General features: G+C 52.3%; 5 protein-coding genes across 5 annotated transcripts; 1 reads left to right on the forward strand and 4 right to left on the reverse strand.

The window, feature by feature from the left end:
- Positions 1 to 504: 504 nt before the first annotated feature.
- Positions 505 to 2,422, reverse strand: Z519_02980 (uncharacterized protein; the record flags this gene model as incomplete). The annotated part of the gene is made up of 2 exons (XM_016760733.1): positions 505 to 1,819; positions 1,914 to 2,422. 2 exons carry the CDS (start codon positions 2,420 to 2,422, stop codon positions 505 to 507), a joined length of 1,824 nt encoding a protein of 607 aa, XP_016622583.1.
- Positions 2,423 to 2,799: 377 nt separating this feature from the next.
- Z519_02981 (uncharacterized protein) lies at positions 2,800 to 4,881 on the reverse strand (the record flags this gene model as incomplete). Its single annotated transcript, XM_016760734.1, has 2 exons — positions 2,800 to 4,761; positions 4,813 to 4,881. 2 exons carry the CDS (start codon positions 4,879 to 4,881, stop codon positions 2,800 to 2,802), a joined length of 2,031 nt encoding a protein of 676 aa, XP_016622584.1.
- A 1,190-nt stretch (positions 4,882 to 6,071) lies between these two features.
- Positions 6,072 to 7,334, reverse strand: Z519_02982 (uncharacterized protein; the record flags this gene model as incomplete). Its single annotated transcript, XM_016760735.1, has 1 exon — positions 6,072 to 7,334. One exon carries the CDS (start codon positions 7,332 to 7,334, stop codon positions 6,072 to 6,074), a length of 1,263 nt encoding a protein of 420 aa, XP_016622585.1.
- A 1,212-nt stretch (positions 7,335 to 8,546) lies between these two features.
- Positions 8,547 to 11,453, reverse strand: Z519_02983 (uncharacterized protein; the record flags this gene model as incomplete). The annotated part of the gene is made up of 1 exon (XM_016760736.1): positions 8,547 to 11,453. One exon carries the CDS (start codon positions 11,451 to 11,453, stop codon positions 8,547 to 8,549), a length of 2,907 nt encoding a protein of 968 aa, XP_016622586.1.
- A 703-nt stretch (positions 11,454 to 12,156) lies between these two features.
- Positions 12,157 to 15,075, forward strand: Z519_02984 (uncharacterized protein; the record flags this gene model as incomplete). Its single annotated transcript, XM_016760737.1, has 1 exon — positions 12,157 to 15,075. One exon carries the CDS (start codon positions 12,157 to 12,159, stop codon positions 15,073 to 15,075), a length of 2,919 nt encoding a protein of 972 aa, XP_016622587.1.
- Between the last annotated feature and the right edge of the window lie 140 nt (positions 15,076 to 15,215).

Consider the following 15,215-nt stretch of genomic DNA (forward strand, 5'->3'; position numbering starts at 1 on the left):
TCGGCCACTATCCCGGCCACTATCCAGCGAGACTGGTATTAAAGGTCAACGCTCTCATGCCTAGAAGAACCGGTAGGGTGCGCTTTTGGTGGGAGAAATATGTTCCAGAGTTTTCTGCCGTTGAACGGCTGCTCACCGTGATTTCGCCAAATGCAGAGACAAAATCAGCCAGTAGTGATAATAATATGCCTGGACACATCTCTCGATGAGAGCATCTCATCAAGGGAGTGTACTTCCGATCGACGTTCGGAGCAACTTCGTTCATATAGAGAGACTTCGCAGTCGCTGATTTTTGTTATCGTCAGGGAGAAGAGAAAAGGAAGTCCATTATTCGGCCGTGGCGATCAGCTGGAGAACATAAAATACTCAGGAAATCTATAGGGACGAGCTTGCAGAGATGAAGAGCCACTGTTTCAGAGAGGAATTCAACATAGGGCATTATTCAAGAGTGAAGATTTAGGGTTCTTCGGACACAGAGTGTGTTACAAGGTCGTGGACAGACAGTCAGGAAGACCGCGTTGGACCCAGCCCGGAGACTGCATGGGCCTCAAGCTTTCGGGAGAATAGATGTCTTCTCGCAACGGTAGCTTCTGTCTCCGAAGCAAGAGCCAGACCTATGGCTGTGACAGCGGGCATGAAACCGACAGCAGCCACTGCGGTCGGGCTCCCAGGCATCAATGTCTTTGCCTTCGCTGCTGAGGACATCAAAGCTGCCCTTTGCGCCATCTCAAAACCGGTACCACCAACGTTCACGTGCGTCATCGTCCGCTGGGCCAGAATCCGTGCAGCTTGCGTCGGGAACCACACCCGGCTTCCCAGCACGATTGTCCAAGTCAACAAAGCCAAACTCCCGGCCTGATGTGCACTTGCGAGTCCAGTCGGTACCAAATACAATAGAGTGGAAATGCCAAGGATGACCTGCAAGCACGCAAATCCGACAACGCCATGGACTCCCTTCTGTGCTGCTCTCGGTAGGATCTTCTGCATTGCCGCGGAGCGTGAGAATGCCCATAGCGCCATAACCGCAGTGAAGGTGGTCGTCGCAAGAATCCTGTGATCAAGTTGGACTAAACTGGGATTCTCGAGCAGGTTGCGCCACCAAAGGTCACTATGGTCGGGTGCCCGGCAGTAGAACTTGTCCCATAGCTCGCTCTTCGGAGGCGTGAGGCCCAATCCCATGAATGGGAATTCGTTGTAGATCAAACCTGCATCAAGACCTGCGACCAGACCGCCAGACATTGCTGTGATGAAGACCAGACCTGCGAGGAGGGAGACATAGCGCTTGAACGGCTTTAATGCGGGATTACTCAAGGCTTTGAGCGTCGCGTTTGCACCGTCAGAGGAGACGCGTAAGATCTTGTTCGTCCGTAGGATATCAAGACCGTTCCAGAGCATGGCAAGGTAGCAGATGAAAGCCGCGCCTAGATGCGCCGTCAATCGGTATTGCGAAACACGCGGATGGGAGCCCGGCGCAAATAGGTCGTCTTTCAACCCCGACTTCACCATCCACCAGCCGATGAAGCCCTGGAATCCAATTAAGCCTGCTATTCCCAATAACCTTATTGCCATGGTACGGGAGACTTGCTTCCTCGCGACGAAATAGACCGCAGGCAACACAAAGGAGAGCCCGATGAATCGCCCCCAAAGCCGATGGATCCATTCCATCCAGTAGATGGACTTGAACTCTTCGAGAGTCATGCGCGAATTGAGCATCTTGAACTCAGGGCTCGAGCGATATTTAGCGAATTCAGACTCCCAGTCTGCGTCAGACATGGGGGGGAGAGAGCCTGTGACGGGTTTCCATTCCGTGATGCTCAAACTGGGTTTTCGTGGCTCGAGTCAGCACGTTCTCTACACGATATCCATTCCAATGTCCCAAAGACTGAAGGAGTGTAGTGACTGGCAATACATACCCTGACTCGGTAAGTCTGGTTAATCCTCCAAACACCACGATCCCAAAGACACTGGCAGCACTTCCGAGAAGCCAGTAGGCCACAATATTTGATGAGGTATCTGGAAAGGACTTTCTGCTCTTGCTCTCACTTTCTTTTTCTCCGGCATCTTTTCTTTGCGTATTTGAACCGGTAGCTTCGTCGCCAGCGCCAGGGGCTTTCGTATTCGCAGAATTAGAGAATGTTCGGATAACCGTACTCGGATAGGAGCGGTCCTTAAAGCTGTCTGAAGGGCGGGAGGTCTTGGAGTGTCCGCAGTATCGTATTGATGGACCAGAACGCGTTCTGAGGTTTCGACCCTGTCTGGTCGTAACCGACGATGATTGCGTTGTTCCTCTCGAGTGTGTACATTGGGGGAGGAGTTTGCCAAAATGAGAGGTTTGACCGCGACGGCTGCACTCAAAGAACCGCTTCGACAAGCCTGGTGCAACTTCACGGAGGGTCCTCGAGAAGGCTGACGCAGGCAGCATCACGACAGTTTCTGACGGTCTCGCCCTATAACCTCGTGGAATGCCGACTGGAGAAGCCTGAATTAATACTTGTACAACACGACATCCAGACGTCACGACGACAAGTGAGCAGTTCGCATTGGCCAATCGGAGCGTCCAGGAGATGCGTCTACCCATCAAGCTTCCCTCCAAAAGGATGCTTCTATCACACCACTCCCTTCCACTTTCAACCCTTCACAGGGCATGTCCTACGGATATTCTTATTTTCTGAAGAAATAAAAAATTCCGCAGGTAAACATTGTGGCATTTTCTGTTACAGAATCTAGCTATTAATCATCATTATTGTTTCGTCACCGCGAGCACAGAAGCCGCTTTCCCTTGCCAGGAGAATCAATCCGTTAATAATGGTCCAATATGTCGTCCACTCCTTGACTTCCCTGTCTCTGTGGAGTCGGCCTATCTCGGAGACCACTTGGGAGACCCGACTGTGGTCCAAAAGGGGTGTACGTCCTTACTGGCTCGGTGACACTACGAATGGTAGCACTTGGAGGAATTGATGATGCCGGCGTCATCGATCGCTCTGCCGAGTAAGGAATATAACCAGCAGAGCTTGACGTCTGTAGTCGAGGCAGCGTTGGGCCTCCGCTCGGTGTCATCGACCTAACTGGGCCGACGCCATTTGGTGTAAATGACCTTTCGGGGTGACCTTGAGTGGGAGTTTGCGATCGGAACTGAGGTCCCGGCAGGGGTGAGTTTCGTCCTCTTTCTTCGGGAATGCCAGGAAATGCTGGTCCAACCGCAGCCCCAGGGGTACGACGACCCGATGCGTCAATTGGGCCATCGAAGGTTGGTCCTGACCATGATGGTGGCTGAGTCGATGGCGTCGAGCTTCGATCATCTGGATATGGAAGGGCGCTGCTGTTTTCCAAAGGATATCTGCCCCGTCCATTGCTAGACATGCTCGTACCTGGTCGGGGGAGAGGATCCATCTGATATGCACCAGGACCACTTCTATCACCTTGTGCTGTACCTGGTCGTGGGAGAGTCTCCATCTGATATGCGCCAGGACCACTTCTATCACCCTGTGCTGTACCTGGTCGAGGAAGGGCGGGACTAAAGGACCGCTGCGGAGGTTGCGACATGTTCGATACGCTGCGGTTTGGTGCTGGCCTTCCATACCAGGGACTGTTCGCCTCAGACGCTGGTGTCTGAACTCGATCAGGTGCAAATCCCATGTCTGCGGCCGAGCCCATCAATGGAGCATTTGACGTGTAGCTTGACCACGACGCTGCGGATCCATGGGTCACAGTTCGAGTAGGCATGGGTGGGCGAGGCGTAATATCAGGCAGAGTAGGAACTGCATCGTCACTGGTCCTGCTTGTGGCCGGTCGAGACGAGTACTCCGGGAGAGTTGTCATTGTCGTCTGTCTTGACAGTGGAGGAATCGAGTCGCCATCGGCACCCGCAATATTCGGCAAGGTCGGTTGCTTCTTCATATCTGTCCCTTCACGAGCAGCCCTGGCCTCTGCTCGGGCTCGGAGCGCGTTCTCTTTCTTGAGTGCTTTGTCAACCTTGGTCTTGACAACCCTCTCCATCCTTCGATTAATCTTGTTACGGCAATACCCCGTTAGTCCTCCATCCTCAGTGGGGATGTGGTGCCAAAGAAAGACGAGGTAGAGAATGACCGAAATGATTAGACTGATGACGGAGATGACCCAGATGATAAGAGTCCACAGCATGCCGAAAAGAACCACGGCCTGCAAATGATTGGAATCGGCCAAGATTCCAACATTGACAAAGAACTGAACCACCGGAGAGTGGCCATCTGATGGAGCGTGTTCACCTTCCGGAACCAACTTCAACCTCAACACCGAGTATAGTGTGATGGCGTTGACGACTTGTCGAGGTCCTTCTGCGAAGACGATACGGAGCCAAGCTTCGAAAGAGAAATATGCGAACAAGGCAACGTAATCAGCTCCCTTTCGACTCTTTGTCAACTCGGCAAAGACCAAGAAACGTTTCCATCCTCTTGCCTTTCCCCACCGGATCGATTGTATGCGCACGGCCAATGGATCCAAGTAGTTTTTTGCGACTCCGCCCTGTCGCATTACCCGGATTGCCCTCATCCATCGGTAGACGAGTAGAACGAATGATAAAATAATACATCCGGCAAAAATCCATCGAGAGATGTTGAGTGGGATCTCGGGCTTTATTTGACCAGCCCATCTATCGAAGGCGAGGAGGTTGATGGCTGTAAATGTGTCAACTGCGTAGACGGATAATGAGACGACAAGCATGACCAAAAGATAGCCATAAGCAAAGGGGGTCCAGCATGAGGAAGATTTGAAGTCGTCGAGGTTCTGTGATACATGTCAGTCGGAATTGGCTTTCCCAACCCAGGTGATGCATACAATGTAGTCCCATTTCTGCTCAGCACTTAAGTTCCCGAACTTTTCTCGTTCGCCTCCGCAACAACCCATAGCGAATATGGTATTTGAATTGTGTAAAGATTGTTCAAGACGCTGCAACCTGGCAGCGGCTTATTAAGTAGGTCGTGATAGGGGGCAGCCGAGCACGGGTGGCCGGATTCTATTTCTGCGGCAGTTGTACTTTGGTCTCGGGCGCGGCGCAGCCGAAGGCCAAGTGTAACAAGAGTCCAGCTCAATTGCCTGGGAAAATCGAGACCTTTTGTCTTGTAATGTCTTTATTGCATCGCCGTCCCATCCGGCTATCACCAAGACAGAGACCGCAACCGCCTCTTCTCGATATCCAAGGACCAACGTTCTCCACCTTCGAGGAGGGATGCTGTACCACGGACGAGAGCAGAGAAGAGGTGTCGGCAGAAATCGACTGCCGTGTGGATTGCTTGTCGTCCGTCAAGGTGGACAAAGTGTGCAGCAAAGACGCAAGACAAGGGGAGGCTGGTAGAATAAAAAGAACGTGCGTGGGTCAAGACCAGAACGGGAGAACAATGACACAGAAAGAGCAGAGCAATAAGGAGCGCTTATGCTGAATGAGAGACTTGATACGACAATGCTAAGGAATCAACTGAATCAGGAAACCTGAATTGAAGGGGCGGGTCGGTGAATAGGACGAGAAGCTTGAAGGGAGGAGAAGGTGCAGCAGAAATGCTAAGCTGATGGTGTTGCTGGAATGATCATTGACAGGACAAGGAGCTGCCGTTGGTGCCGTGTTGGTGCCTGTCACTGCCTGTACGTGCCTAACGCCTACATTACCCGCCCCCCAAACTTCAAACTGCGCTAGGCGTCTTGAGGGCCTCGATATGGCTAGTGATGCGCATTAGGCTCTTTCTCCGCCCGCTCCCACCGCCCCTGTCGAGCATCCTCAAACACGCTTCCCACACCTTCGGACTCAGCTGATTCGCCCTGCGCGATCGTCCTCATGCAGGAACCCGTTTGAGCGTTGGGATTGCGAGATCGTCAAAGTTGCATCACTCTCAGCCCTTGTCGACACACATCTCTGCGGCCATTGGATCCCGTAAAGGTCACAACCTGGAGTTCATCGAGACTGGTACGAACCACAATTCTATTTCAATGAAGCTATCGTCCTATTGACAAAATATTTTTCTCTTCTACGCGCCTGAGAACAGACGCAGCAAACACGCAGACGCCTTCGCTACACCAGACCGCCAGAGTGATTGATACCTGTTTTATCGAGCCGACTTCAGCTCCTGCTTCCCTTTACCACCCGCGCGGCCTTGAAAGCCCCACGAAATCTGGTTTGCAACGTGAATCTCGACACCGAGATCCTCGGCAAAGGTCCAAACAAGGCCTGGGTTCTTCTGGAAATACCGTCCCACAAAAGTGGCATCCAGGCCTTGGTCAAGAAGTTCTTGTGCTAGAGTTCCGGATGTGATGGACCCAACCGCTCCAACAAGCAAAGAATCTCCCACCTCTTTCTTCACAGCCACTGAGAACGGGGCTTGATAGCCTGGTCCCCCCTTGATTTTTTGGGCAGGGTGGATGCCACCCGAACTGGTGTCGAGAAAGTCCACGCCCAACTCTGCCAAGATCGGGGCCAGCTTAATTGTCTCGTCAACGGTCCAGCTTTCTGGGAATTCGTCTTGGCCCTTCAACCAGTCGTCCGCGCTGATTCGGAAGAACAGCGGCATATCCTTGGGAATCACAGCCCTCACAGCCTCGACGATTTCTCGAGGCAATCGTGTCCGGTTTTCAAAGGATCCGCCATATTGATCGGTTCGCTTGTTGCTGACTGGGCTGAGGAACTCATGAATGAGATAGCCATGAGCGCCGTGGATCTCGATGACGTCGAATCCAACCTCTACAGCTCTCTTGGCAGCGGCCACAAAGGCATTCTTGATTCTTTGGATGCCTTCGATTGTGAGAGCATTGGGATGAGGGTAGGTATCCTGGAAGGCAATGGCGCTCGGAGCAAGTGTCTCAGTAGGCCAGCCGCCGGCTTCCTTCTGAGCAGTATCTCCCCTGCTCAGCCAAGGGGCAACAGTGCTAGCCTTCCGACCAGCATGGCCCAACTGGATACCGATCTTTTGGCTCTGGCTGTGCGCAAACTCGACGATTCTCTTCAAAGGGACCATTTGACCATCTTCCCAAAGACCACTGTCCTCGGGGGTAATTCGGCCTTCCGGGGCGACTGCCGTTGCTTCGACCAGTGCGAGACCAGGACCTCGCTGAATTATGCCACCAAGGTGAGTCAAGTGCCAGTCAGTCAGGTAGCCGTTCTGGGCGGAATACTGGCACAGGGGCGACAGAAAAATACGGTTCTGGAAAGTGACCCCGCGAATGGTCAGAGGCTGGAAGAGCTTGGGAATCACACTGCCATCGGACTGAGGGTTCTTGGCTGTGCCCGAGGGAGGCGATTGAGCGGGTGTGAAGTAAGAGATTCCAGGAGCACCCTTGTTGACAATGAGAGGCTTTGCATCATGTGAATCCATTGGGATCGTCAGTGAGATGTGACGATTCTGGGAAAAATTGGTGTGCTTTTCCGGGTTGTGAGTGGATGATGTTTAGGAACAATGGGTAGGGTTTGTAGACTCGACTGAAGGCTTGATGAGTTGAAGAAGGGAAGTCGACGACCTGTACTTTGGATTTTATATATGCAGGTACAGCATCTAGTTAGCCTTCCGGGCCTTTCCACGTCCCTTCGCTCTGCTCGAGAGGCCTCGGAGAGTCCTTGGGCGATCCTTCCACGCGAGGGAGCTTTGAAATCAATTGCCGAATCCACCCAATCAGCATCTAGCTCACGACCTCAATGAGGGAAACCTCGACGGCGTCTTTTGCTCAAAGGCTGACAGTGACATGGCCACAAGCAGAATCCCGTACGACTCGTTGGAGCTCGTCCAAGACGGAGGCAGACAGATTTGCCCACCGGGAGAAATAGGCGTCCACGGCCACCAAGAAGATTACGGACGGATATCGAGTTCCAGGCTTCGTGAGGGCATTGACGTAGCCCCGGACCAAGCTTCGTGCAAGGAAGACCATTAATCGTACAGCCGTCTGCGATGTACTAAGAGTTGGAGATGCTGAGTAAATTGTACGATGACCTTTTGGTGGCAGGATCGTTGGTCTTCCATGATTTCGTCTGACGGACACCGCAGAGCCAGTGCCCTTGTTACAAAGTGTGCCACCAAAAGCACACAAGCAAGCAGCAAGATCATCTTTCTGTCAGACAACAGTGCCTCGGCAAATACGACATCGTACTCGAATGTTCTTCATTCTTGTACCGCTTGGTTGGATTCATCCGCCGGATCTTTTCTCTATGCTTTGTCAATGCATGAGCTCTTAGCAAATATTCGCATATTAAGACAAACCTGTCGGGCTCTTTTCCCATTTGGCAATCACTTCAGTCAGCAACCTACCGAGCACTGTGCGCATACCTATTTTGGTCATGGCGATTTCAGCCTCGTACGATTCAGTAGCTCAATAAGGCTCGAGCACACACAAACAAGTCGCTGTGGAAGTCGGCCGTCAGTGAGCAAATGCTACCGGAATGTGGTTATTTGTATACTCTATGATCAAGAGGGCCAACCATTTCCTAGCAAGGACCCCATCACAGCTGCTAGACGTCTCGTTGCTCGTTGAAATCATCAAGTCATAATCGCGAGACAACACGAATGCTCAAAGCGCAATGGCTTCCACGCGGCGGCTCAGATGTTGCCAATGACGACCATATACCTCAACTTCCCGTCCTTGCTAGACTTCGTCGTGTCACATGCGCCGATCCCGTCGTCGAGCTGCATTTGGCTGCTCTTCCATCCCCAACTCTTGCTGACATCGAACTTGTCTGGCGCGCTCTCGTAAATGCTCAAAAGTCGCCCGCCCTTGCTGGGCGAATAAATCTTAAAATATGTCCGGATGGTCGGACGCCCGTCCATGTAGGGCGGCATTGCGGAAACATTGTATTTCCTGTTTGTCCGCAACAACTCGGCGTCCTCCTCATCTGAATCTAGCATCAGTGCGTCTGGGGGAGAGGAGTCGCTGGACAGCCCTCCTGCAGTTTCTGGGTTCTGTGAGGACTTCTGTGCCGACTTCGCCGAGCGCCGTCGTAAAGACACTCTTTCACCTTCACTAACCTGCAGATTGGAACTGTCGTACTCAGGTGTCGATTCGACTGATGCGTCCTCCGGCTCGACTGCCGATCCTCGAATGGGCTCATTGACGTGCCAGCTTCGGTTCCGCCGTTCATTCTTCCGAAGGAGCATCTCCCGCTCCAGCTGTCCGATGCGGTCGTCTACGGTGGAAGACATCCACAAGGCAAGTGGGTCTTCACATGGATCTTTATCCTTGGCTCTGTGCAAGTATATGCCCAGCTGTTGGACTTTCGAATTATTGACTCGCTGGATGTAGAGGTTCCACAGACTCCCCGCATACCAAACTGTGTGTGAATAGACACGTTTCTTCTCTTTCAATGTCCGGGGGCTTGGAAATTCCGCCGAAAACCGAAAGGGAGGGTAGTAGCTGAAACGAGGTGTCGACGTTGGCGAATAGCCTCTTGACGGAGGCCTGCCACTGTCGATTACATTGCCACTTGTGAAGTCGAGAGCCCAGGCGACGTCAGTGGGCTCAAGGCTAGCCGACAACCTGGCTGCATGAGTGCTCCATTCTGCAACGCTCGTAGAGTTGGCAGCTACACAAGCGTCTCGCGTGCCTCCCATAACGCAGGAGACATCGTGGCTCGGAATCCAAAACTTTCGAGGCTTGCCGTTGCCATCCCAGGAACCGGACTCCATTTCTTCAGAGGCTCCGTTTGAGCTGGCTGGGCCATTGTCTCGTGACTTCCCTTTCTTGTGGATCGATGTTTGCTCGGAGTGCTCCTCGCCATCTTCAAAGTCTTCCGCTACCTCGCTCAATCCGAGTGTTTCGTCAGTCTCCCGAGCGTTGAGAACTTTCTGACGAAGTTCCATCGACATCCATAAGGCATCGCCTATGACCTTCTCCGGGAGGACTGGGACTCCAAGGATGTCTTTTTGCGTCCGAATCCGTTGCAATTGTTCGAAACGAAGATGGACATAATGGATCCCTTCATCCAGGAGCACGAGGATTGGTGCGATTTCAGGAGACGTGTATAGCGCAACCCAGGCCTCATCCTTTTCGGAAACGTACCGATTGTGTCCGGTTACCCTGTAAGGAGCATCAAATCTCACGGCAAAGAATCGCAGACTTGTCGGTTTGGGATATAGATATCGACCACTAGGAGAAACTAGCCCGCTTTCGATGGCTTTGGCCCTCAGTCGGCGATTCAAGAGCTTTAAAGAGAGATACCAACGCTCCCACTCGCTTGGTACAAAGAAAGGGTCCCCACCAACGATCTCGCGGATGATCTCGGCCGGGATCTCGTCCCAGTACTCATATGGCATCTCCCAACCATCTTTGCAGAGCATGGCTTTCGCAGAAGCGAGAATTCGATCCCCAGCTTTTCCATAGTAGTTGTTAGTTACTAGCTTGATCAAGCTGTGAAGGGTAGCTGGCTGCATCTGGCGAAGGATTGAGTCAACACAGGAGTCCACTAGGTCAGGCATATCAAGCCAACAAGCTGTGGCGAACAGCCCAATGGCTTCTTCCTCTTCTTGAACCGGAAACTGCGTTCCATAGATCCTCTTCAGAGCAAGCTCGAAAGCATTTTTAGTAATATTGGGATCGAGGTCTTCGCAGGGGATTTTCATCTCTCGCGCCGTGCTCTCCGCCCAGGATCCGGAGAATGCCGACGAAAAGTATGGCACACGATCGAGGAGAAGTTTGTGAAGTCTGTAACTCTGACCAAATGCATGCACAGTAATGTCTGAGTGACGGCCTTCCTCAAAGCCATGGTGGAAGAGATGCCCTGTAAGTGTTGACGTGCCACCTATACTTCGGCTGACAGTGGACACGGTTCGAAGCTGGGAAGCACCCCTAGATGTAGGATCAGGACTTGTTCCGTCGCTGGTGATGAATAGGCGAGCAAGGGTAGTGGAGGTGTTTGCAGAATCGGAATCAAAAGGGTTGGTGACTGCGCTTGTCGTAGGGTCATCCACATCCTTTTCAGGATTAAGCAGAGGATGTCGACTGCTCGAGGCAGCCGGTGGAGCTGAGAGGGTGGTGTCCCCTGCCTTTGTATTGGCGCGCCGACTTCCGCCGGCACTTGTGAGAGCAGCCAATGAGCCTGAATTGTTCGAGGACACTGCAGCGCTGAGAGATGCCAGAGCGGTATTTGCTGAGACTGAAGCAGTGGGCGGTCCGGACACGAAAATTGATCGAAGAGGAGGCTCGAACGAGACTGATGGAGGTTGCTCTCCATAAGCCAAGCCAGGGATCTGGTTCGAAGATGCTATTCTTCGCTGAGGGAGTGGTCTCGAACTGGGGACCGTGCTCGTGGGTTGTTGAAGAGGGGATCTGACAATGCCCGCGGAGGAAGGTTCGAGATAGCGTGTTGGTTGAGGAGAGGACGTCGCGCTGCCTTGTTCACTCCATGCAGTCCTGTCAATCTCTGGCGTCGAAGCAGATGCATCATACCCCGAAATCAGACCATCGAGATCGTCTCGTGGAGGACTCCAGCCACTGAACCGCTCTTGGTCCATAGGATTGCACTGTTGCCAATATCTCTGGTACAGGAGACGTCGTTCTTGACATAGCCGTCGAGTAGACCCGAGAACCGCTAACGCTTTGCGGCAAGAACCATTTTAGACACAAAGTGAGGAGACAAGCACAGGGAGCACCAATGCTGACGTTCGATTGTCTGATCGGGCGAGACTGTTCAAGTGGAAGCCCAGTGAGACCGGTTCTGGAGGTTGAAGAGTGTTCTTACGACCTTTTAAGAGGCAATCTCGGGGGTAGCACTGCTTCTTTCTTGCGCAAACAGTGGCAATGGCACTGGACTGCAAAAGTTGGCAATATGTAGGACAAGGTTGGAAGATGTTGCCAGAGACAGCAGGACGAGACGATCAATCGTCAAGGTGTCTAATCGGTAAGGCGTCACCGGACATTGTCAGGCGATGTCAGGCTTTTTTGTGCAGCAGCCATTTGCAGCCACCAAGCCACGTCTGGCCCCGGACTTACTGCGGACTTAACATCCACGTTTATTTGTGAACATTTCATCTTCCGCAGGGGACACACTGGTGTCTCTCAACCCACACAGACACACTTCAAGAGACGCGGTCATGGCGCTCTAGGCATTGGATCTCGCCCGGGCTTGCGACCAGCTCAAGGCTTTTCCAATTTTTGTTCAGGGGCACAGCAGCATGGCCGGCTTTGTGTCTGCCACTTATTTTCTTCCTATTCACCATGGAAGGGCCGACCATCACCGCCACAGTGAATGGTGACCACCATTGCTTCGCCGGTCGGGAACCACTTACACCTCAGAATTCTCAGAATACCGCGTCACCGGTTCACTCCCCGAGAGTTCAAAAGGGCGCCCAAGACGGAATATCGCTGAAACAGAACAGAGGTTCAACCGAGTCGGACAATACACAACTTCGACCAGACGAAGGGCTGGGCAGTGGGCTCGGAACGCGAAATGGAGTTGGGAACACCCCCAACGGGGTCAGAGATACGGATCATGTCCATGCTGTGGAAATAACGACATTCAAAGACATATTGGAAGATTGTGAGACAACAACCCACTCTTGGTCGCTCCCATCCGCTGCAGGGTCAGGCCAATTGGTCATGGGGTGTATCCTTGAAAGTCCAAATGGAATGGAGGTCGAACAAAATGGAGGAAGAGTGCACAAATCATCGCCAGACAAAGTGCAAAAACCGACGACTCCGGTGGTCTCTCCTGTTCGTGCTGTCGATCCACAAATTGCAGCACCCACCTCCAACGGTGAGCTGAGCCCTCACAGAGTTATATCCGTTTCCGACAAAGTTCCTGCATCTCCTCACGAAGGTGTCTTCATTTCGACTCCGAAGACTGAATCAAGCACACTGGGCCGGTCAGAAACCTCAGACACAAAACGAAGTCGTAACCTCACGATCGAGACTAGTATCCAACCATTTCAATCTGCAGGCAGTCCTTCGCTCAGACCCAACCTCCCGCAAAGGACTCTATCCACTCCCGGCTCAGTAAAGAGCCCTCAGTCTCCCCAGAGGCACGATAGAATTGGCTCACGGCCAACTCTCAAGATTCCCGAGACCGGGACAAGAGTTGATGGAACTCAGGGGAGAAGGCATTCGTCTTCTGGACGACCTCTCCCATCCCCCATGCCAGCATCTATTCCATTGCCGCCCTTGTCGATCCCGACATATCTCCAGCTCGAACTGTCCTCACAACGACCCTCTCAGCTCTACATTCACAGGTCCGCCAACAGTGACTTTCCATATGAGTCTTCACGAGCCAAGATTGAGAGACTGATGAATTTCTTGCTACTCCCAATGTATCTTGAGAGAGTCCTCTGGTTCGGAACTCTTGCATGCCTCGATTCGTGGCTCTATACCTTCACAATCCTCCCCCTCAGGCTCCTTAAATCATTGTACATCTTAGCCTATTCTTGGTGCATGAACTTCGTGAGTGAAGTGCATTTCGTCTCGAATTTTGTTTACAATGGGACTGGAAGGATGTGGAGAAGACGGAGGAGCAGTCTTGTGCAAGCTTCGACACGGAAGCCCTCGGGTTCCGACACTGGCGAAAGCAAACCTGCTCCAGCTGTTCCGTCGCAAAATCGCAGGCAGGGAAGACAGCATCAGAGAACAAAGTCAGTGCCATCGGCGTTGCTTCCTGATGACAAAGCGGACATGCTTAAGGGGCTGCTGATCATTTGCACATGTCTTATCCTTCTCAGACTTGATGCTAGCCGGATGTACCATTGGATTCGTGGTCAAGCCGCCATCAAGCTCTATGTCATTTACAATCTCCTGGAAGTCTGTGATCGCCTTTTTTCTGCAATAGGACAGGATGTCCTTGAATGTTTGTTCTCCAAAGAAGCCCTCGAACGGAAGCCAGATGGCCACAGCAAAGTTTTACGGCCATTCTGGTTGTTCGTCCTCGCACTCACCTACACAGTCATTCACTCTACGGCTCTGTTCTACCAAGTTATTACTCTCAACGTGGCCGTCAACTCATACTCGAACGCTCTCATCACATTACTATTGTCAAACCAGTTTGTGGAAATCAAGTCCACCGTATTCAAAAAATTTGAGAAGGAGAACCTCTTTCAATTGACATGTGCCGATGTCGTCGAACGTTTCCAACTCTGGCACATGCTCGTTATCATTGCGTCCCGCAACATCGTAGAAACAGGAGGACTGAGTGCAGGATTAAGTGCTTTTGCCAGAGCATCGACTTCAATAGCAGCACCTCCACTGATTACGAATAGCAGCATCCCCTTTACCAGCGCTCTGCCTCCGCGATCGGTGAGCTCGATCCTTCCAAAGTCATTCACTCTGTTGCCGGCAGCGGTCAGTACGATAACGTCGTACGCACCAGCTGTCAGTCAGGTCCTAGGGCCATTTTTGGCCGTCCTTGGGTCTGAGATGCTGGTGGATTGGCTCAAGCATGCCTACATCAACAAATTCAACAACACCCGGCCTGCAATATATGACCGTTTTCTGGACGTCTTGGCGAAGGATTATTACACGAACGCCTTCGGAGACCAAAACCTAACCAAGCGATTGGGCTTACCGGTCATCCCCTTGAGCTGTCTGTTAATCCGGGCCACTGTGCAAACATACCAGATGTTTATGGCAGCCTGGGTCCCCCCAAGCTCGCCAACCTCATCGACCAGCCTGGCAAGCATCCACAAACATTACTCTGCAGCTCGCTCAACCATGCCGATGACCACAAGCACCGCGATTTCTAGAACCGTCGACGACATCATCAGAGCCATCCCCGCGGCCATCACCAGCTCCAGCGTCGTCACACACATGACGACCATACTATTATTTCTCCTATTTTTCCTCATCTTACTGGCCTGCAAGCTGGTTTTGGGAATGCTCCTCCTCGCCTTTGCGAGATCTCGCTACCGGTCGATGAAAATGCGCGAGAGAAATCCCATTTACCATGTCGATGGCGGTCGGCGTGTCGGGGGATGGGGCGTGGTTGAAGTCGACGACGACAAACGTAGATGGATCTACGAGGACGACCCTGCGGGCCTCAAAGCGTTGCGCGACAGGGAGGAAAAGGACAAGAAGAACAAGGAAAAGGGAACCGGGGTCGAGAGTTTTGACAAAGTCAGACGGTATGAGATGGTGGCCAAGAGGATATGGTAGTCCTAACTACCATATCTGCGGCCAAGATGTAAATCGTTTGCGAGGCCCTTTACTTGAATTGGATTGAGAGTTCCTCAACGCCAAAGGTACCAACCAACACGGAACATGCATAGTTATTTCTTGTTTCGTCAAGGAGACTA

Source organism: Cladophialophora bantiana, assembly GCF_000835475.1.
Source record: "Cladophialophora bantiana CBS 173.52 unplaced genomic scaffold supercont1.4, whole genome shotgun sequence".
In the NCBI taxonomy this organism is placed as follows: domain Eukaryota; kingdom Fungi; phylum Ascomycota; class Eurotiomycetes; order Chaetothyriales; family Herpotrichiellaceae; genus Cladophialophora; species Cladophialophora bantiana.